The following is a 23,135-nucleotide window of genomic DNA, read 5'->3' as shown; positions in this document are numbered from 1 at the left end:
GACCAGTGTCATTCTTTTGCATGTAGCTGTCCAGTTTCCCCAACACCATTTTGTGAAGAGACTGTCTTTTTCCCATTGCATATTCTTTCCTGCTTTATTGAAGATTAATTGACCATACAGTTGTGGGTTTATTTCTGGGGTTTCTATTCTGTTCCATAGATCTATGTGTGTATTTTTGTGCCAGTACCATACTGTTTTGATTACTTCAACTTTGTAGTGTATCTTGAAATCTGGGATTGTGTTACCTCTGGTTTTGTTCTTCTTTTTCAAGATTCCTTTGGCTATTTGGGGTCTTTTGTGGTTCCATACAAATTTTAGGATTGTCTTTTTTAGTTCTGTGAAAAACGCTACTGGTATTTTGATAGAGATTGCATTAAATCTGTAGATTGCTTTGGGAAGTACGGACATTTTAACAAATTTGTTTTCCCAATTCATGAACATGGACTGCCTTTCCATTTGTGTCATTTTCAATTTCTTTCATCAACTTTAGTTTTCAGAGTACAGGTCTTTTACCTCTTTGGTCAGGTTTATTCCTAGGTATCTTACCATTTTTGGTGCGATTGTAAATGAGACTGTTTTCTTCATTTTTCCTCCTGCTACTTCGTTATTAGTATATAGAAATGCTATGGGATTCTGTATTTTGTATTCCACGACTTTACTGAATTTGTTCATCAGTTCTAGTAGTTTTTGGTGGAGTTGTTAGTGTTCTCTATATAGAGTATCATGTCGACTGCAAATAGTGAAAATTTTACTTCTTCCTTACCAACTTAGATGACTTTTCTTTCTTTCTTTCTTTTCTTTTTTTTTTTTTTTTTTTTTTTTGTCTGATTGCTGTGGCTAGGACTTTTAGTACTGTTTATTTTTTGCATACCTACTACTGGTTTTTGATTTGTGGTTACAATTAGGTTTAAATATAACATCTTATGCATAATAGCAGTTTGTAATAAGTTGATGGTTGAACTCATTCTTAAATCACTAAATTTTCCCTCCTCTCCCCCACACATTCTAGGTATGTGGCATCATACTTTACATCCTTTTATTTTATGAATCCTTTGACTGGTTTTTATATATATACTTAATTTACTGCTTTTGTGCTTCCTACTTTTCTTATTTGTATTTATGGCTTTTCTTTTCTACAAAGAGAGTCTCCTCCCCTTTAAAATTTCTTATAGGGCTGGTTAGGTGCTAGTGAATTCTTTTAACTTTTGTTTGTCTGTGAAACCCTATCTCTCTTTTTATTCTGAATGATAGACTTGCTGGATAGAGTTTGTTTGGCTGCAGGATTTTTTCTTTCAGCACTTTGAAGGTATCATGCCACTTTCTTCTGGCCTGCAAAATTTCTGCAGAAAAATCAGCTCACAGCCTGATTGGGTTTCCCTGGTATGTAACTGCTTCATCTTGTTGCTTTTACAATTACCTCTTTATCACTACTTTTTTGTCATTTTAAACACTATGTATCTTGGTGTGGACCTACTTGCGTTGATTTGGTGGGAGCTGTCTCCTGGATCTGGATTTCTGTTTCCTCTCCCAGATTGGGAAGTTTTTAGCTATTATTTCTTCAAGTACATTTTCTGTCCCCTTTTCTCTCTCTTGTTCTTCTGGGATTCCCTACAATGCCAATGTCATTACTCCTGATGGTGTTGCTGAGTTCCCTTAATCTATGTTCATTTTATATTATTTTTTTTTTCTCACTTATGTTCAGTTTGATTGCTTTCCATCTCTGTCCTCCAGGTCACTGACCCATTCTTCTACTTCCCCTAGTCTGCTATTTATCCCCTCTAGTGTATTTTTAAGTTACTGAGTTTTTCATCTCCTCTTGGTTCTTTTTAATGTTTTCTCTTTATTGAGGGTTTCACTGAGGTCCTCCACTTTCTTCTCAAGTCCAGTGACTACCTAATGACCATTACTTTAAATTCTCTATCAGGCATATTATTTATCTCCATTTGATTTAGCTCTCTAGGTCCCATGGTGTAATGGTTAGCACTCTGGACTTTGATTTAGCTCTCTTGCTGTGATTGTGTCCCATTCTTTCCTTTGGGACAGATTCTTCTGTCTCCTGATTTTGTCTAACTCTCTCTGTTTCTCCATTTCTGTGTGTCAGGAAAGTCAGCTATGTCTCCTGCTCTTGAAATTAGTGGCCTTATGAAGGACAGGTCCTATAGTGCCCTCCTATGCAGTGTTCCCTATTCATTAGAACCTAGAGCTTCAGGGGTGTCTCCTATGTGCACCCTGCTATTGTAGCATTTGCCTTCAGTCCCAACTGTCTGCAATGGCTGTCTTTGCCTGTTGTAGACAGGGTTTGGTCCCTGTGTTGTTAATGCATGGGTCTGCAGGAAAACATGGCAGTGGGACATGCAGTGCCAGAAAGGTCTGCACCAGTCCCCTGCAGGAAGGGAACTGCTGCTGCCCAGGAAAACTACCCAGGCCAGGATGGAGGATGTAGGTCCACAGAAGAGTGTGGGGGTGGGGTACACTGTTAGCAAGCTAGGTGGAGAGTGTTATACTACACTGGTTCCCACAAGTGTCCATGTATCTAAGCTGGGGGATGGAGGAAAGAAATGGCTCCCACCAGCTCCTTTGTTCTTGGAGAAGTCTCCCAAAAGACACCACCCCTCCAGCACACACTCTGAGATTAGTAAATAAATCTCCTTCCCATACACCCAAGGAGTTGATCAAACTGCTGTTTCTATGCTGTATCTCCAGGGGCTTGTTAGCTCTACTATCTCTGTAAGGGCGGGGCCTCAGTTTCCTCTTGGGTCTCCCAGCTCTTCCAGAGCCAAGCCTGTTGATTTTTACAGTTCTAGGTGTTAAGCCCCACTGATTGTAAGAACTCATGAAGTGAGGCCCCTCTAATTTTCAAAGCCAGTGTTATGGAGATCCATCTTCCCAGGGCAGGTTCTTCACACCTGGGGTGCCTGGATGGGGTCTGCTCCTCTCCCCTCGCTGAGCCCATGCTGTCCCTCCCCACCATGCAGTTCCATGGGTCCATCTGGCTTCCAACCATGTCTTCACCTTTCTATCCTCTTTGACATAGCCTCTTCTCTATGTTTAGCTGTGGAGAATTTGTTCTGCCAGTCTTCAGGTCACTTTGGGGGGTATCTACACTGATGGGGATGTTATCTAGGTGGATCCATGGGACAAGGTGATCCTAGGATCTTCCTAGTCCACTGTCTTTATGAGAACACCTTAAAGGACCAAAGTACTTAACTTTCACCCACTTGACACTTAGCAAACATTCATTAATCACCTACTAGGTTCTAGGCACTGCTCCAAGCTCTTATAATCTCATCACCACAGACGAATAAATGAAGGTGACTGATTCAAGATTTTGGTTCAAAATGATATAAGATAAATGTATCCACTCTCCCCTCAAGGTCCGAAATGAGAGAACAAATATTTTCTAAATTAGGGGTATCCTCCTGTGGGCAAAGAATTTTGAGGAATTCCCAGAATACAGAAAGATGATAGATTAATAGGAATAGGAAAAAAACACTCAGATCAGTAATAGGCGAAAACCATGACCGGATCTAGTGATTATCTAAGTGCTGGGTGCACAGCGTGGAGTGCTGGGAGGGAGAACTGCGTGGCAGGCAGGGGCTGCGTGTAATGACCTAGCACCCTTACCAGCTACCTCGCAGGTGAGCAGCGGAAGCACTGGCAGTGACTGAGAAAGAGCACACGTGCCCAAGAGAGGGCTGGCAGGCCAGGGTGGGCTCCAGGGATAGGGCAGAGACCAGCAAGAGAAGGGTGGAGCTCAGGTATCCATTACAAGACTTCAAGGAGAGCAAAAAAAGGGCCCCTCTGGCCAGGATTACTCGTCTTGGGGATGTCTGGGTGGCTCAGTAGGGTAAGTGTCTGCCTTTGGCTCAGGTCATGATCCCAGGGTCCTGGGATTGAGCCCCAAGTCGGGATCCCCGCACAGTGGGGAGTCTTCTTCTCCCTCTCCTTCTGCCCCTCCCCCTGCTCATGCTCTCTCTCACAAATAAAAAAATACTTTTTTAAAAAAAGTATTACTCATCTTATTAAGCACATGAAAGGATGCTCAACATCATCAGCCATCAGGGTAATGCAAATCAAAACCAGGAGATACCACTGCACATCTCCCAGGATAGTGGCAATAAAAGATAATGACAATCGCAAATGTTGTCAAAGATATGGAGAAATAGGAATCCTCGTGTCCTGCTGGAAAAAACAGCAAAGGGTGCAGCTACTTGGGAATACAAAAGTCAGCTCAAAAGGTTAAACACAGAGTTAGTCTGTGACCCAGCTGTGCCTCTCCTGGGTGTAAGTTCAAGAGAAATGAAAACATACATCCACACAAGAACTTGTACACGAAGGTTCATAACGGCATTAGTCATCATGCCAAATGATCATCAAAGGTTCATCCACTGATGAATGGGTAAATAATGTATTATTTATAGAGACTGGAATTCACATAAAATGGAATATTATAAATCCATAAAAAGAAACTAAGTACTCATACATGCTCCACCATGAATGAACCCTGAAAACATGCTAATTGAAAGAAATTAGTCAAAAAGACCACTTGTTCTCTGATTCCATTCTCACGAAAGTCCTATGAAATAGGGCAGTCTTTAGAGATGGACATGGATTAGTGGTTGCCTGGGGGTAGATGGAGGCAAATGGAGAATTACAGTGGGTGGGCACAAAGTTTTGGGGGGTCATGAAAAGTTCTGTAACTGATTATGATGATGGTTACACAAGCAGGTGAATTCACTAAGAACCACTGAATGAGAGAGGGAGAAGCAGAATCCCCAGTGAGCAGGGAGCCCCATGCGGGACTCAATCCCAAGACCCTGGGATCATGACCTGAGCTGAAGGCAGCTGCTCAACCGATTGGGCCACCCAGAGGCCCCAAAATCTGTGTAATTTGAGCAGGAGGTTAAATGCAACAGCAAATAAGAATGATTCGTTGCTCTTCCCTGTAAGTTCGGAAAAGAAAGAAAGACAGGGGGATAAAAAAGCAACAGGGATTGAAAGGAACAAGAGCTGAAATAAGAACATCAGACTCGATCTCTCTCTGTTTTTATTGTTAATGTAGTGCATCTAGGTAAGACCAGAAAGAGAAAAACTCCTATAGTAGTCAAACAGGAAAACCCACAGAAAGGCTTCACAGTCAAATGGAGCACTATGGTGCTTTAATCTGGGTTATATAAGTACTTTCTCTCGATTCCCTTTTAGATTTCCAGAAAGATCAGAAAAGCTGAGGGGAAAGTCACTTTGCTTCAAGGAAAGCATTCACCTCGGCTATCTTGGGCCGTGGTCTGTGCCCGGTGTCTCGAGGCTTCCTCTCATGGGAAAAGTGAAATGTCAGAGCCACTGCTCTTGCCCACCAAGCTCGGCCGACCCCTCAGGCTGCCTGTGGGCTGTCTGCCTCTGGGCCCACTGGTGAGAACCCCCTCCTGTGCAGAGCTGAAGTCGTCCAGCAAGAGCACATTTATTCTGGTGTTCACCCCCTGACGCTGATGTCCACCCCTGCTGCTGATGTCTATCTGACCCTTGTCCTTCCTACCTGAGGAAGTGGAAGCCAAGACTTAATCCTTAAAATCCAAGTGAAAAGCACCGTTTAGCATTTATAGGCTTATTATTTCATGTGTATATATTCATTATACACAAGAATCTGAAGTATCATTCAGTTGCTAGATCCAGACTAGACTAGAGCTCCATGGTGATGACCCATTTCTTCCCTAGGGGACACTATGGCAGCATTCCCGGCTCCCGTGTCCAGACAGGCTGTGTAACCCTTGCACCTGCTGACCTCCAGGGAGGATGCGAGTGGAGGGTAAATGATTCACCGGGTCCTGGAATCAGTGTGTGGTGGTAGGTGGAGCTGGTCACTCACCGGCCGCTCGTTCTTTGAGCAGGTGCTCCAGGGGCAGGCGGATGGAGTCGTGTTCCACGGTGCAGGTGATAAGATGGGGCGCGGCCCCGTCCAGCAGGCTGCACAGATCGGCCGGGCCCCCCGCAGAGGGGCGGGTTTGGTGGAAATGTTTCACCATGGAATGGATTACTAAATTGTTGGACTGCAGAGAGCAGAAAGAGCATTTACGAGACCTGGGCTAAGGGGAGAGCCACGGCAACACTTTCTCGGCCTTCATTTTCCTCATGGCTAATGTTTAAAAAAGGGGAAATGGTCTCAAAGTCATACAGCTTCTGAATGGCCAATGACAAAACCTTCCAAAAAGGTCAGAATTCATTTCCAGTCAATTAATGCCTGTCTTATTAAGCAATGTTATGAATTTTTCAATTTTATAAATTGAAAAAGCAGGTACCCACTGTTGATGGGAGTATAATCTAGCATATGAAGGGCCATTTGGTGTATCTGTCAAATAAGCCCTCTGACCCAGCATGTCTGTGTCTTGGACTTGATCCTATCATTTGCACAGAAGCAAAATGAGGTACAGAAAGGTCCTTATTAGGTAGAGCACTGTTTGTAATAACTCAACCTTGGAAAGCCCTTCAGTGTCCACCAATAAAGGGATTTGTAAGTGCCCAATGGACACCAGGAATAAATATCAAGGAAAAGCTTTATGTGTAGAGACCCAAAGATCTCAAATAGAAATATAGTTCCTAAATAATAATACAAAAAAAGGTAGCAGACATTATATACAGTATTCTACCCAATTTGTATATAAAGGGGGAAATACACACGCATTTGCTCATATATGCAAAAATATCCTGGAAAGGGTACACAGGGAAGGAGATTAAAATATATAAGTCTACATAGTTATTTGCTTTTAACGCAGAGACTCTCTGGAAGACACCAAGAAGCTAACAATATTGGTTTCCTAAGCCAGAGTGGATAACATAAGGGTACAGGGTAGGAAAAGACTTTAAAAACAAAACAAAACAAAAAAATTTTTCTCTTACTTTAAATTATAACATATATACAGGAAAGTGTATAAAATATAAACCTAAGTTTAACAGAGAAATGAGGCAGTGAAGACTGAAAGACTGTTACCTGATCAGACAGTGGACACTGCTCCACACAGAAGCACCGGGGGGTCCCCGCAGTCACTGCCCCTCTCCACCCCCTCGGAGCTGTCTCCCACACTGATACGTACAGTAATCATTCCCCTGCTTTTCTGGGTATTCTGACTTCCTAAGCAAACACCTGTAAACAGTACTGTTTATTTTGTCTCTTTTGGACCTTGGCATGAGTAGAACTGAACGAACTTTTTCTCGGTAAAGATCCAATCCCTTGGAGCATTTGGGGGTCCCCCACAATGAGACGGACAGAGCCTGCACTGGGCTGAAGCGCCCACGTGCTGCTATTCTGCATGCAGAGGACTTAAGACAGTATCCAGCTGGGGGGGGGGGCACCAAGGCAGCCCATGCTGTGGCTCACTGATGGGTGACATGTGGGATCAGGTAACAGGGAGGAGGTGGTCAGGGACCCACAACTCAGATGGGTTCCTCCACCCAGTGGCAGCTTCTGGAGAGGTCTCGGGGCACATCCTTGTGGGAAACACTGCTGCCCCATATAGCCATTCTTTCCAGAAGACAGGTTCCCTGGGGGCTCCCACGGCTGGAGAGTCCCCACAATCCCATCTGAGGCCCCCAGGGATGACAGTGTAAAAGGTGACCCAATGACTGTGAATAGGATGGAGATGCCCAAGATCCTCCCACGTGCCACACGTGTCCATCAGTTGCTGCCAAAACCTGGAAACGGCTGCCCTGCCCTGGGCCACAGTGGGAGTGCAGGGGCCTTGGTGGGAAACAGTAGGTCCCATCTGAAAATGAACCGTGTGCTCGAGGACCACGAAGGTCCTTGGCACCAGATAAGACCAGGATGGCCCTACCAGGCAGCTGGGGCCGAAGTAGCTCCTTGTGGGCCACCAAGAACCTGGCCCCAGGGGTGGGCATGGGGCCCAGGGTCATGGTGGCAGCTTCCCGACCCGTCACTCAAGATCCCTGTGCACTGCTACAGGTGGCCGTGTGACAACGTATTAACATTGGGCCGTGCTAATTTTGAGGGACACTTGGACTGCTGTTTCAGGCTGTCATGAATGGTCTTCACCTGGCCCTGGTGCAGATGAGCCTCACTTGTCTAGGCTCCACCCTGGGCGCGGGACTGCTGGCCCCCAGTGCAGGCTCTCGTCCTCAACTTGACCAGATAGTGCCAACCCCTTTCCCCAAATGGCATTCCAGCCTGTGCTCTGCCATCTGTGAGTGCTTCCGGCTCCACGTCCTCTCCACACTTACGGCCACTGTGATGCTTAATTTCTATCATTCTGATGGGCGTGTAGAGGTGTCTTGATGATTTTTACTCTGAATTAGACACCAAGTATTTTCACCTATAGAAACTGTTTGGGCTTCTGCTTGGTGAAGCGTATACTCGAGTTTCTTGCCCATATTTCCATGGGGTTACCTGCCTTTATATCCTAGATGCTAGTCTTTTGTCAGTTAAACGTTGTGAATGTCTTCTGCCATTGTCTCACTTGTCTTTTTGTTTTCTTCATTGTACTCTTTGATGAAGTAAAAGTCTGTTTTGTGGCGGTGGTGGTGGCACAATTTATCAGTCTTCTCCTTTGTAGTTAATGTTTTCTGTATTGTGTAGAAGAAATTCATTGTTCTTAATCATCACAAAGATATAAGCTTATATTATCACCTGAAAGCTTTCTAAATTTTATTTTTCATAAGTAGGTATTTATTATGCCCAAAGTTATGATTATTATTTTGTTATGAAGCAGAAATCCAATTTCCTTTTTCTTTGTGAATATACAGTTGTTCCAGCACCATTTACTGGAGACCATTCATTCCTCCTGCTCTCTTAGGCTGCCTCAGTCATATACAGTGATCATAAAATCTAGTGTCTGAGCCAGAAAAAGTTAAGAATAAGAGGGTACTATTCAATTATGTAAGGACAACAGGTGCATCCTGGGACTGTCCTGAGCAAACCAGGATGTGTGACTACCCAGTCATATGACCAATGCTGACACGTGCACGGTGCTGTTTCTGGTCTACTGTCTGTCCCTGCCTGAAGACCACCTGCCTTAATTAGTAGAGCTTTACAGACGGCTGGATGTCTGGTGGAGCAAGTCACTTCACTATGTTCTTAATCTTCCAGAAGTCTTGACAGTTCTTGGCCATATAAATTAGCTTGTGAGATTCCACCAAAAAAGCCTCAGGATTTAGACTGAGGTTGCACACTGGATCTACAGATCTATTGAGGTGGTTAGAACACTGGGTCTCCGGATCTGAGAGCACGGGGAATTGCTCCATTTATTCAGAGCTTCTTTGAAGGTGGTGTGCACTAATATTTCTATTACTTTCCTGGTGCGGCCAAGTCGATGAAAACGGTCTTACAAATTCTTTTTTGTAATATTTATTTCTTAAGTACTTGTTATTTTTCGTGCTCTTGTAAAAACGAGAAACCGCTACAGAAACACAGAGATGGTTGGCAACTGAGAGGATCACACTAATGCTCCAGCAAGGTTTGACTTTATTTTTTTTAATTTTTATTTTTTTTAATTTTTATTTTTTATAAACATGTATTTTTATCCCCAGGGGTACAGGTCTGTGAATCAGCACTCACCAAAGCACATAACCTCCCCAATGAAGGTTTGACTTTAAATGGAACACATTTTTCTCCTCCTCATTCTTGAAACCACCCACCCCATTCTCTTGCTTTTCTGTAGAATCCTTTGTTCTAGGAAGTTGGCATCAACACTCAGTAATGAGACTTGGATGGCCAGCGCCGATGCTGGTCATGAGACCACTAAGGAGACATGATGAACCCGGCTGGCAGGAGGCACCAGACTCCTATCGAGGCCGCCCAGGCCCTGTATTTTCCTACGAAAGCCCTCAGCCTTTTCCCCGGAGTGGGTCTGCCATTCTGAAGGCATTAGCCTGCTACAGCATCATTTGCCTGGCAAGGTAATAAACTATTGTTCCTCTTTATCCCCAAACTCCGTCTTCATGTCACATTTTGGCTCCAGAGCAGAGATCGATTTTTGACAACACACCTGCTTGTCGCTGGTATAAAAAACACGATTGAGTTTTGAATCTAATAACTGCTAAATTTTCTTATTAACTCTAATAATCTGGCTGCAGATTCTCTGGGGTCTTCCATGTGGACCGTCACATCGCCTGTGGGTGACAATCATGCCCTCCTTCCCAGAAAGGGAGACAGAAAGTACTGTTTGAGCAGAAGCCTGTATTTCTATCAGTCTAAAAGTACATCTGCAATGGGTCATAAACCTCAAACTTCTTTTTAGAAAATTTTATTTATTTATTTGACAGAGAGAGACAGCAAGAGAGGGAACACAAGCAGAGGAAGTGGGAGAGGGAGTAGCAGGCTTCCCGCTGAGCAGAGGGCCTGACGTGGGGCTCGATCCTAGGACCCTGGGATCATAACCTGAGCCAAAGGCAGATGTTTAACAACTGAGCCACCCACCCAGGCACCCCTCAAACTCTTCATAAGGCAAACAATTTAGTAGGGATTTAAAGGGATAATTCCAGGGAAAAATGAAGGGGAAACTCTCTGTTGAAATTAATTTACACATCATGTTACAAATATCCTACCAGCCACCTGGAATTTACTTTTAGGATAAATACTGGCTAATTATATGAAGCTAATTTGCAAAAGAGAAAGACCAACACCAAGCATACCTCTTCTTTTAAAAAATAATACCAAATAGGAACCATGTATATATACCTTACATATAATTGACAGTTAAAAGACTACAAGCCTGTTTAGAAACTTTACCTCGGTGCCCCCGGAAGTGAAGATTATGTCCTGAGGTTTCCCACCTATCATCTTCGCGACGTTCTCCCGAGCTGTGTCAATAATGTCCTTGGCCTTCCTACCTTGAGAAACCAGAATGAGAACTCATTAGTGTCACTTTACCAAGCCCAGTAAACACATGTTTAAAAGAATAACCAGACAGACATGGGGCGCCTGGCTGCCTTGGTTAGTGGAGTGTGTGACTCTTGATCTCAGGGTGGAGACTCCGAGCCTCATACTGGGTGTAGATGACTTAAAAATACAATCTTTAAAAAAAAAAAGAACCAGACACGCAGGAACAACTCTAAGTGGGCAATTCTAAGATGACCCATTGTCCTGTTAATGTGAACACAATAGGCCACAACCTAGGAATAAGCTGGAGAAGGGGCAGCAGCAAGATAGGAGCAACTCAGTGACACCTACTGAGACTTAATAAGAAGTGGAAACAGATACAAGGGGGACGCGCGGGAACCCTAAAATCCCCAAAGACATGGGCTTCCTCTTACCGGATGCTACAGGAGAGGGGAAGCTGTGGCCATCTGCCTTGCTCCCCATTCATCAAGACAGGAGGGTGAAGGGATGAAATAATTTGCTTAAGATCACGCTGTAAAACAACAAAATAAGCAAAAAGAATGCTCGTGACTCCTCAACACAAGGCGCAGTGCTGCATGTCAGCGCAGGCCCCCGGGGGGCACAGGAGAGGCCCCTCCCACAGGGGCCAATCTGCCGTCCCACGGGGGCCACGCAGCCCAGCTGTGAGCTAGTTCCACCATCTGGCATGGATGAAGGGACCAAACTGTATGTGGCAGAGAAAGGAAGGTGCCAGGACGGGATCTATGACAATAACTCCATTCTTACTTGGTCTATAGACCAACAGTCTTTGAAGTGTGTTACTATTCAACCCTACTTGGAAGAAAAGAAAGGCACCAAACTACACACATTCTCTCTGCGGTTCCGTGCATGTGAATCACACCCCACTAAAGCTGTTGGAGGGGAAGGTCATACAGGATGTGGACCAACGAGTCCTGGCAACATAAGCTACTGGAACACACAGAATCATGTCCACTGGGGACAGGTCAGAGAACTTCCAGAAATGACCCTGAGGTCGCTCTTTTCATTTACTTACAATTCACATTTTCACTAAGATCTAAGGCCACTGGAAACAAAAGTGCATACTCAAGGAGATTAGAACATCTTATTAGAATGCTAATGAGATGCTGTCATTGGACTAACTTTCCATCTGTGAGCTGGGACAGTGGCCTTGTTCTTAGGTGTTTAGGAGTGAAGCTTCCTGTTAGCAACTTACTTCCAAATGATTCAAAGAAATGATAGATCCAGATAAAGGAAATAAGTGCAGGTGTTCACTATACTATGATTTTAGCTTTTCTGCAGAGGTTACATTCTAAAATAAAACTTTGGCCCTAAGAGTTAAAAAAAAATAAACCAGCCATGGGATGTTTGCTAGCAATGGCTCTCTCCCCCACCCCAGATACTAATTCAGTCTTTATCTTTTTAGCAAGTAATGTCCTCAGTTGAGGAAATTAGGATATGGCCTGAATGTCAGAGCAGGACCTTCCTATCATGTTCTCAGGTTTGCTGATGGCACTGTCACGGGAGAAAGTCCCTTCTCTTACACATACACAGGTGCTTCCTTGTGATGGGAAGTATGCCCCTGCCCACAACTCATTCTCCAGGGTTCATGAAAAAGCAGTAAATTTAGAAAAACAGAGATGGAGGTAACATGGCAACACTGTTGGATCTAGGTAGGAGACACACAGGTTTTCTTACTCTTAAATTTCCGGAATGTTTGAAGTTGTTAGTGTTACTAAATGTAAAGGGTGGTTGGTAATTGTAACTGACATAAGAGAAGACTCTGAAATCTGCCTTTCAGGCCATAAGAGGGAGAGTAAGGGGCACCTGTGGGTCCCATGATCCATTAAACCAAACCTCCTTCACTTGGCTGTTCTCACACCAGAGCCCCTCTACTACCTCCCAGCAACAGCCCGTTTCTCCTTTCCCATCTCCACCCTATTCCCGTTCCCTCTTGAACTCACTGGCAATCAGGTATTCTGGTCCCTGGACTCCCAAACCCACCCTGACCAAGGTCGCCGTGTGCCACATCCAGGTCTGCGCCTGCCCCCATGCCAGCAGCGCTCCCCCAGGACTGCTCCCTCCCCCTCTACGCATCCCTTGCTGGGCAGGGCTCCACATCCAGATGGCGGATGGCCCCTGCCCTGGCCAGCTCCTCGAATCCTCTTCCCCTCAGCAACTCCAGACTGATAACCAGCTTGGTGCTGCAGACTCTACTCATTCCACCTGGAACCCAGCAGATTATATACATATATCTCCGGTAGACATCTGAAACTATACTTGCTCCAAGGTGAATACATGATTTCTCCCCCAAACTTGTTCCTCTTACCCTTTCCTATCTCAGTAAATGGCGACTCAGTCCTTCCAGGGGCCAGGGGCCAAAGGCTTTGGCTCTTGCCCTTCTCATACCCTGTTATCCAACCCCGCAGTAAATTCTGTAAGGCTCTGTCGTCAAAAATACCCAGAAGCTTGCCCCACCTCTGCACTGCCTGGCCACCTGCTGAGTCAGGGCCACCGCTGAAATAGTCTAGCAGGCTCCCAACTCCACTGACCCCATTGTGGTCCATTCTCTAGGGAGTGGCCCAAGGAATGCCCTGAAAACACCATACCCTTTGTACCCTGTGCCTTATCCCTCATCACAACAGTGCTTGGCATGCAGGAAATACTCAACCAATATCGGTTGAATCAGCTGTTCTCAAAATGTCATCTGGGGAGCCCTTGGGGCGGGGGCAAGGCACTTTTAGGGGTCCATCAAGTCAAATCTAGTTTCATAATAACACGAAAACATCATTTGTCTTTTTATTCTCATTTTCTTGAAAGTATAGAGTGAAGCCTTCCAGAGGCTCCCTGATGTGAGTATCACAACAGATTGGATGCAGAAGCTTTCAACCTGCTTGGGTCCTTGTGCTTAAGCTACTGTTACATGGAGGTTTCTGCATCTCATAGCAAAACAATAGATTCTCCAGATTTGCTCATACACAATTTTTCTTGAGAGGTGGGTATAAGAACCAAAGAAACCATACTGCGAATCAGGTTTCATAATATGGCTTTCCCCCTTGACCCAGATGCTGCTACTGTGTGTCTGCAGCACGGCTCTGACAGGGCCCAGAACTCCACTCCCAGCTTCAGCCTACTCAATGTGGTCAGTCCTTGACTCACGGACCCTGATGTTATTTCTAGATTTTTACTCTCACAAGCACAGCTGTGGTAAACATCTTGGGTATCTAAACTCTTTCCATGTGTTCTTAACATTTTTCCCTAACTAAATTCTCCCAAAGGAATTATTATCATTATTAAATCATAGTATTGTGAAAATAATTAAATCAATCTATCATAAAGGTGATTTTCTTTCCTCTTTTTTTCTTCCCCTCCCCCCACTTCTACCTGAGTATTGAAAAGTGAATTGCAGTGCATAGTTTAGTTATGGTTCTTAAAGAAATGAAGGCCATCAGGACAACCAGAAAGCCACTGACAGGTTTCATCAGGTCAGGAAGGGGAATTTTTCCTTCAGCATTATTCCTAAAGTTCTTTATAAGAAATGCTTTCTATTAGCATTTACTTGCCCTCTGTATTCTCAAGTTTAACGCATCAGGAAGTACAATTTTCCTAGAGGAAAAATTAGATATGAGGCAATGTCCAGAAGAATGGCCAAAACAAACATACCAAATAAACCAAGAAATAAGTTAATGAATGACTAGAACCTGATTTCGAGAAAGCTTTTAGTTATGAAGTTGTGAAATTCTTACTAAACAGATATGAAAACCCATGAACGTCTGTAAAGTTGTATATAAGTACTATTAAATCCTAGGGCTTCACAGCAGTGTCTGAAAGCTCTTTTAGTTCCTCACAATCCACAGTTTCGACAGTTTATCTTAATTATCTCTGATAAGCATTAAGTAAGAAAGGGACAGCCAGCTGGCCATCTGAAAAACATAACGTAAATGGTGACATAAAACTACATATTTAGAGTAAATAATTTTCCATAACTGCCAATTTAATGATCTGTATTAAAACAAGAATAAATGAGAAACAAGAATTTATTATAATGAAAACAAAGAATTTTAAACTAATTTTCACTTAAAAAAAAAAAAGGCCAGGGTGCGCGTGGGTGGCTCAGTGGGTTAAGCCGCTGCCTTCCGCTCAGGTCATGATCCCAGGGTCCTGGGATCGAGCCCCGCATCAGGCTCTCTGCTCAGCAGGGAGCCTGCTTCCTCCTCTCTCTCTGCCTGCCTCTCTGCCTGCTTGTCATCTCTCTCTGTCAAATAAATAAATAAATAATCTTAAAAAAAAAAAAAAAAAGGCCAGGATTATATGCAATCCTGATGATTTCAAAGATCTGTTTTGCAAATTTTTCAAGGAACCACTGAGACAGATACATGAAAGGGTTTTAATGGGTACTGTTATTACAAATAGCTCTTAATAAGACATCTTTTTCATCTGGGCAAGGAGGATGGGGCAGTGTATTAAAAACGAAAGTTTATGCTATCAACAGGCTCCATGTTCAAATTTGGACTTCTCTGAAAACTAACCCACAAAAATTTCTACCTAAGGTTTGTATTTACAGAAAATCTATTCAAAAAGCAAGTGATCACAGGTGCTGTACAATTTCTCTAAGACTGCCGCTGCCCACCTTCCCCATATCTCCGGATCTGTGAGCACCTTCTAGGATTACCTGCTGGGTAAGGACTGCTGGGATTTCCCCAGGCTTCCCTCATGGCCTCGGTCATGGCCTGGATGACTTCTGGCTCAAGGGGGGTGGTTGCATTATAGTCCATATAAACTTTCCTGCTGGAAAGAAAACACAGATGTGCCTGTTATGGACAAGGAGATGGAGTATGGGAGCACAGCTGCACTCTGTCAGCTTAAGAGAGCAAACACCGTCAAGGTCAAGATACTTTTCTGAATTAACACCACGCAGCATTCCACAAACTGCACTTGGACATCCCCCAATCTTCATGAATTATGGGAAATATATGCGTAATTTCCAATAATCTAGTATTTGCTAGTTTCCTTTATATAATCGCTAGACCATCCACTTAGATTTTCTTTTTTTTTTTTTTAAGATTTTATTTATTTATTTGACAGAGAGAAGGAGATCACAAGTAGGCAGAGAGGCAGGGGGAAGCAGGCTCCCTGCTGAGCAGAGAGCCCTATTCGGGGCTCGATCCCAGGACCCAGAGATCATGACCTGAGCCAAAGGCAGAGACTTTGACCCACTGAGCTGCCCAGGCGCCCCTCCATTTAGATTTTCGAAAGTTCTTTCCACCCCTTGGTAGGATCAATGGCCCCTGAGCCTCAAAGTTTCCCCAAGGGCTCTGAAGGACAGATCGGCTCCTTGCCTCCAGACGGAAGGAGGGGAAAACATGAGCACCTAGGGAGCCGCACCTTCCTGAGGGCTTCCTAACTTCATTGGTAGTTTTTCTTTATTTCTCTATAATCTCTGGGCTGGTGGAAGGCTCAGGTGATCTAGGCACCCATTCCTGCCCACACCCTCCTCTTTGCTCCCTGACCCTGGGCAGGCCTACTTCTCCCCTCCCACTTTCAGTTTCCAGCACCTGGCATGACCGCACCCCCACCCCACTTTCCTTCTTAGGTCTTTGTTTCCTCTTGACTTTCTTGTGAAGCTCCCTGTAGCTCTAAGTAAAATTAGAGCCCCCAGTCCCCTTCCTCCTTCCTCTGTCTCTCCATGGTACTCCTCAGTGTGTGACACACTAGACTCTGGCCCTGTTTACCACTGCTGGCCTTAAGAGAAAGTCATACATCAGCTCCAGAAGCTCACAGGCTTTGTTTCCCTCACTGCTCTGTCACTTACACTGAGAACAAGGGCTGGCACACAGCAGGGGCGGGATTTACTAAAAAACAAAGTATCACAGAAAAGCACAGCTCCTGAAAGATTTTTACCAATATCAAAAACCTTCAGAAACTTCCATATATATATATACATATGTGTATATATATATATAGAAGATATATATATCTATATATATATCAAAAACCTTCAGAAACTTATACATATGTACATATATATATGGAAGTTTCTGAAGGTTTTTGATATATATATATTTAAAATCAGTATGTTTAAAATATATAAAATCAGTAACAATGTTTAAACAGATCCATGTGAAAATTCAAATATAATTACCAACCATGGCTGTTAAAAGTTCTTTTTTTCCCCCTACCACAGAGTGTTTTATTTATTTTTAAATATTTTATTTATTCATTTGACAGAGAGAGAGCAGAAGCACAAGCAGGCGAAGCAGGAGGCAGATGCAGCCTCCCCACTGAGCAGCGAGCCCAATTCGAGGCTCGATTCCAGGACTGGGATCATCACCTGAGCCTAAGGCAGATGCCTCACTGACTGAGCCGCCCAGAGCCTCCAAACCAGAGAGTGTTTTTATGAACACCTTGTTCATAGCTGTCCAAAGTCACCTGATAGGTTTAAGGCTTTGGGAAGTTAGACTGGCCATGGTTGGCCACTCTGGCATTGGGAATCTCCTGGTCCCGCTGTGACTTAAATCTGCATGCGCCCTTAATCTTGCTTTCACTTCCTACAGCACCCCACATTTCCTCAAGCTACTCGGGTCTGCTCAGTGACTGCAGTTTGTCAATCTGCTGGCAGACTGAAACATTTATGCCTTGAATTTCAGATTAACGTTTTATAGATAACTCTGCTCCATGACTTGCTTCCTCCTTAAAATGCTCTCATTATTAGATGGGAAAGCTCAACTCTACTACGCTCAAAACCAAAATATCATAAAGAGGTATGGTGAATTTCCTCTCCACTACAGTCTCCCTCAGGGGCTTTTGCCCAGCTCCCTTTGCTCAGGCTCAACCAAAGTTGACTGCCTCATCTAAAAAATGTTCAGGTTTCGGCCTGGACCCGAATTTTAAAGACACACTCATCGCTCAGGTTCAGGCAAAGGGGACTGCCAAAACAGAGGAAGCAACGTCTCAGCAACCAGAAAATGCACAGCTGCAGCGAGCTGAAGACACAGTGTGCACTGGAAGGCCTCCCTGCCTACCTTCCCACTGTCCCCGCGGCTCAGGCCGGAGCCTGGGGGCATCGGCCTCCGTCCCCCCTTTCCCCGCACCAGTGCACCAGCCAGACCTGCGGCTTGCGTCCCGGTACTCGCACTGCTCCGGCCCGCACGCCGGGCCGCACCACCGCCCTCCTAGATTTTACAAAGATGTCCGGCGTGCCCCTGCTTCCTCACCTGTCCCGCACCCACCCGCCCCTAGAACGCACCGCGAAGTGCGTCCCGAGCTCCGGGGCTCTGCTCCCTGACCGCAGCCCCGCCAAGCCCCGCCGCCCACGTCCGCAGGCTGGGTTCAAGCCCAGGGGCCTGCGCAGCGACTGTTCCCCTGCCCCGGCCGCGCTTCCCCGGACGCCATCTCGGCGGGACCCCTGCCCGCGCCCCGGCTCCCACCCGCAGACCCGCACCGCATTCCCGCGCGGGACGCTCAGGCCTGCGGTGACCGCCAGCTGGCGACCCCTCTGGGCGGGACCCCTCCCCCGGACAGACCACCGGGCCCCACCGGCCCCCCGCCCCCGGCCTCCCCGAGCCGGGCACCCCTCGCCCCGCAGCGCCTGGAGGGCTTCCCAGAGGAGGGCGCCGGTCGTCTCCCCGTCACGGAGCACACCTGTCTGGCGGGCTCTTCTCTCCGCGGCCGCGGGGATGACTCGCTGCCCGCTCCCGCGCGTCCCTGCCGGGCGCCGCCGCCGCCTCCATCTCGACCAGCCCGCGCCCAGCGCCGCGCGGACCCACCGAACGCGCGGGTCTCGTCGGGGTGCGCCGGCCCGGAGGGGGGCGGGGCCGCGAGCTACGGGCCGCGTCCGGATTGGCTGCGCTGTGCACTCTAGCCAATGCCGGGGGTCCGGCCCCGGCGGATGGCGATTGGCTGCGCGCGGTCAGGTGACGGGGGCGCGTCACTGGGGGCGAATCAAGGAGGTCCGGGAGGCGGGCTGCGGCGCGGAGCGTGGACAACTCCCCCGGAGCCCTGACTCTACGCGGAGCCCAGGCCCCGAGCGCTAACGCCCAGGCTGCCCGGGGTCGGCCCTGTCGCGGCGTGCTTGCGGCGGCGGGAGGCGGGTCTGCAGAATTCGGGGCGTGGGGGACGCGCAGTCGGCGGAATGGGTGCGGGAGCTGAGGAAGGGGTGTCGGGGCCTGGTGGGGGCCGAGGAGCGGGGAGGGGGCTCCGTGACCCGGGCGGCGGGCGCGTGGGCTGCTGCTGCACGCGGCCGACAGCCGTGAAGTCAGCTGTGCACGGGCCGGCCCTAACGGAGCCCTGAGCACGTGCACCTTGGTGCGCACGTTCGCTCTTCCCTAATTTAATCCCGGGAACATCGAGTGCGCGCCGTTAGTAGGACATCGAGGGGCACAAAAGTGGAGCTTCTTGCCCGAGTTCACACGGTAGTGAAGGAGCCAGAATTTGAATTCAGGACTGCTTTGCCAAGAAGTTGAGTTTTATTCGGCTTTTCGAAGACTTTCTCAGTTTGATCCCCTGCTGGGGTCCAGAAGTTGTCTCTTCCAGCTCTGCAAGTCTCTACCTTTCTGGGCTCCTTATTTCCTTTCATTCTTGGTTGCAAACTGAGCTCATGTCACATGTAGCCAGAACACTACAGTGTCTGTAGCCAGACACTTTTTTTTTTTTTTTTTTTTTAAGATTCATTTGCCAGAGAGCCGGAGGAGGGGCAGAGGGAGAGAATCTCAAGCAGACACGGTGCTGCGTGCAAGAGTCCAAGGTGGGGCTCCATCCCATGTCCCTGTGATCACGACCTGAACCCAAACCAAGAGTCCACACTTAACCCACCTGGCCACCCAGGGCCCCAAGGACACACGGAAATTTAAGAAGCAAAGAGGTACACGGAGCTCAAGGAAAATCCAAAAGAGGAGGAAAGGAAAGGGAATTAAGAAAGAATGTCCAAGAACAGATGAGAGTGTAAAGTGCAGCCGAGAGGACGTGTGGCAAGTGTCTACCTTATACGAGGATTAGGAGGCTCTGATGGATTTAGTTCAAGAAATTTTAGTATGGCAGTGGGGAGAGGGCAAAAGAGTGTGCAGTGAGTTGAGGGATGAACGGAACATGAAAGAATGAAGAATATGCTCAGCCCTTTCCCAAAGGCTAAGAAGGGAAGGAGCCAGAAAGGGGGGTACAAGATTAAGGGAAATATTTGAGGGCCTGAATGTGTTTATATGCTGAAGGGAGGTAGCTGACAAGGACACTGGAGGTAAGAGTCAAAGCCCTGGAAACACTGAGAAGGCATGGGATTAAGAGCAAAAGTGGGGGGCACCTGGGTGGCTCAGTGGGTTAGAGCCTCTGCCTTTGGCTCAGATCGTGATCCCAGAGTCCTGGGATCGAGCCCCACATCGGGCTGTCTGCTCAGCGGGGAGCCTGCTTTGCCCCCTCTCTCTCTGCCTGCCTCTCTGCCTACTTGTGATCTCTGTCAAATAAATAAATAAAATCATAAAAAAAATAAAAGAGCAAAAGTGGGTGGGGAAATTTTAAAGTAGGGGACAGGTTTCATTCTCTGAATCTGCAGGGGATGGGAGCTGGAGGGCCCCCAGGGACAGCCGACAAAGTGATTCATCTCAAGCCCTTCTTGGACCAATTTGGCAGTAGTTAGAGGGTCTGTGTTTCAGGGTGGAGGTAGTAGTAGTGGAGTCAGAGAGACAGATAGTGCCCACGTGGCTGGTGAGACACCTGGAAAGAACAGAGCACCTGCGAACAGAGGACTGGCTGCGGAGGCAACAACTGTCCTCACTCTGACTAAAAGCAGCATCTGGTGCAACAGGCAGCAGCCACCACCACTAATCCAGGTGGACTGGTCAAACAGGTGCAACAGAAGACCGGAAGGATGTCTTAATTATGGAGATAAGTGCTCAATAAAGACCAAACATTTGAGGAATGCTATCTCCCTGAAAACAAGATAGTGAGTACAACCAACAGAAATCAGGCCTGAGGGCAAAGACAGTAGTATCAGCAGAGTAAATTTTTAATAGAGGAAACTCCATAAGGAGGTAAATGGCTGGTTTTGTTAAGGTAGTTAGTAAAAAACAAATTTAAAAAACACGTTGGACAAAAACCATAATCAAGTTTTATAAACTCAGTAGAGTAGCTGGGGGTTGGAGGGAGGGAAGAAGGAATAGAACACGGGATTTTTAGGCTGTGAACCTATTTTGAATCATAGAGGCATACCTTGTTTCATTGTTCTTAGATTTTTTGTGCTACTCAGATAATGGGATTTTAACAAATCGGAGGTTTAAGATTTCCATGGAGGACGTCACTGCAGAGGGGCTGCAAACAGCAGGAGAACTGGAATTCCAAGTGGAGCCCTTAGGTGGGACCGAATCGCGCCAATCCTGTGATTGAACCTGAGGGAGGAGGCGTCGCTTCCTGGGGCCTCGCAAAGAAAGTGGTTTCTCAAGACGGAATCTAGTCCTGGTGATGATGCTGTGAAGACCGTTGAAGAGACACTAGAGGGTTTAGGATATCATGTCCACTCAGGTGCTAAAGTGGTGGCAGGAAGTTCTCCTGTGGGTGAAATGCCATCAAACAGCATCATGTGCGACAGAAAAATTGAGAAAGGAAGTCAATTGATGGGCAAATCGCTGTCTCAATTTAGGAATCTGACACAGGCAGCAGCCACCACCCTGATCGTTGTCTCAATTTAGGAATCTGACAACAGGCAGCAGCCACCACCCTGATCTGTCAACGGCCACGGACATCGAGGCGTGACCCTCCTCCAACGAAAGGACTAGGACTCGCTGAGAGCTCAGGTAATGGGTAGCATTTTTTAGCAATAAGGCATTTTTAAATTAAGGTATGTACAGTTTATTTAGACTTAATTCTATTGCACACCTGATAGACTACAGTACTGTGTAAATGTAACTTTTATATACAGTAGGAAAGCAAAAACTTCATTTGAATCACTTTATTGTGATACTTCCTCTCTTGTGGCGTTCTGGAACAAAACCAGCAATATCTCGGAGGTATGCCTGTACTATCATAATGGATACATTTTAGTATCTATTTGTGAAAACAGTTCACACTAAGTGTGAAACGCCAGTGAAAACTACTGACTTCAGGTAATAATGATGTGTCAGTAAAGTCTCATCAGCTGTAGCAAATGTTACATTTGTGGGATGTCTACAGTGGGAGAGGTTGTACATATAGGGGGCAGGTTACATGAGAACTCTACTTTCCACTCAGTTTTGCTGTGAACCTAAAAACACTCTAAAAAATAGTCTATTTTGGGGGTGCCTGGGTGGCTCAGTGGGTTAAGCCTCTGCCTTTGGCTCAGGTCATGATCTCACGGTCCTGCGATCGAGCCCCGCATCGGGCTCTCTCCTCAGTGGGGAGTTTGCTTTTCCCTCTCTCTCTGCCTGCTTCTCTGCCTACTTGTGATTTCTCTGTCAAAAAAAGAAATAAAATCTTTTTTAAAAATAATCTATTTTTAAAGGTTTATTTATTTATTTATTTATTAGAGAGAGAGCACAAGTGGGGGGCAGGGGCAGAGGGAGAAGCTGAGCAGGGAGCCCCATGTGGGACTCAATCCCAGGACTCTGGGATCAAGACCTGAGCTGAAGGCAGATGCTCAACTGATTGAGCTACCCAGGCACCCCAATAAAGTCTATTTTAAAAAAAGAAAAACAATAAATGGGAGGAATAAAATAGGCACAAGGAGAAACTTAGTGAGCTGAATGCCTGAGCATAAGAATTCTTTTAGATTATTCCTCAAAAACACAAAGGGATAAAAAATTTGAAAGAAAAGAAAAATCTATCCAATACAGTGATTTTCAACACAGGGTGACTTTTTCCTCCAGGGCACATTCGACAATGCCTAGAAATAATTTAGTTGTCGTAACTGGGGATAGGTGCTTCTGGGATCTAGTGAATAGAAGCCACTAACATCCTATGATGCACAGGATTGCCCCCAAATGGCAGATTATCTGGCCCACAGTGTCACAGCACTGAAGGTGACACCCTGGTGTGGTTCTACATTGCCATTCCGTATTGTATTCCATCTGAGGACGTCATTCAGAATTTCTTCTAGTGCTGGGGTGCTGGTGCAGCTTTCAGTCTTTGCATGCATGAGGACAGTCTTTATTTTGCCTCCATCTTTCATACTTTCCCTAAAGAATTTTAGCTTGACTATTTCTTTTTTAAGATTTTATTTATTTGAGAGAGAAAGCACTTGCTACACAAGCAGAGGGAGGGGGCCAAGGGAGAGAGAGCAGACTCCCCACTGAGCAAGGAGCCCAATGAGGGACTCAGTCCCAGGACCCCAGGATCA

The 23,135-nt window shown here is 46.2% G+C and overlaps 1 protein-coding gene across 6 annotated transcripts in view; it reads right to left on the bottom strand.

The window, feature by feature from the left end:
- SCLY (selenocysteine lyase) overlaps positions 1 to 18,660 on the bottom strand; it is a 33,151-nt gene extending 14,491 nt beyond the window's left edge. For 2 of the 6 annotated variants that reach the window (XM_032355320.1, XM_032355325.1), the window contains exons 1-4: positions 18,482 to 18,660; positions 15,513 to 15,628; positions 10,733 to 10,833; positions 5,864 to 6,044 (exon numbers count right to left, since the gene is read on the bottom strand). In XM_032355320.1, the coding sequence (XP_032211211.1) occupies positions 5,864 to 6,044; positions 10,733 to 10,833; positions 15,513 to 15,628; positions 18,482 to 18,570 (487 nt within the window). In that variant the 5' untranslated portion in view covers positions 18,571 to 18,660. Of the gene's footprint in view, positions 1 to 5,863; positions 6,045 to 10,732; positions 10,834 to 11,256; positions 11,355 to 15,512; positions 15,629 to 18,481 lie in introns of those variants that run through there. The other 4 variants (XM_032355321.1, XM_032355322.1, XM_032355323.1 and 1 more) reach the window with 4 other exon arrangements.
- Positions 18,661 to 23,135: the final 4,475 nt, after the last annotated feature.

This window comes from Mustela erminea, chromosome 8 (genome assembly GCF_009829155.1).
Source record: "Mustela erminea isolate mMusErm1 chromosome 8, mMusErm1.Pri, whole genome shotgun sequence".
In the NCBI taxonomy this organism is placed as follows: domain Eukaryota; kingdom Metazoa; phylum Chordata; class Mammalia; order Carnivora; family Mustelidae; genus Mustela; species Mustela erminea.
Note: the sequence above shows the minus strand (reverse complement) of the source record. Positions and strands in the feature narration are given on the sequence as shown.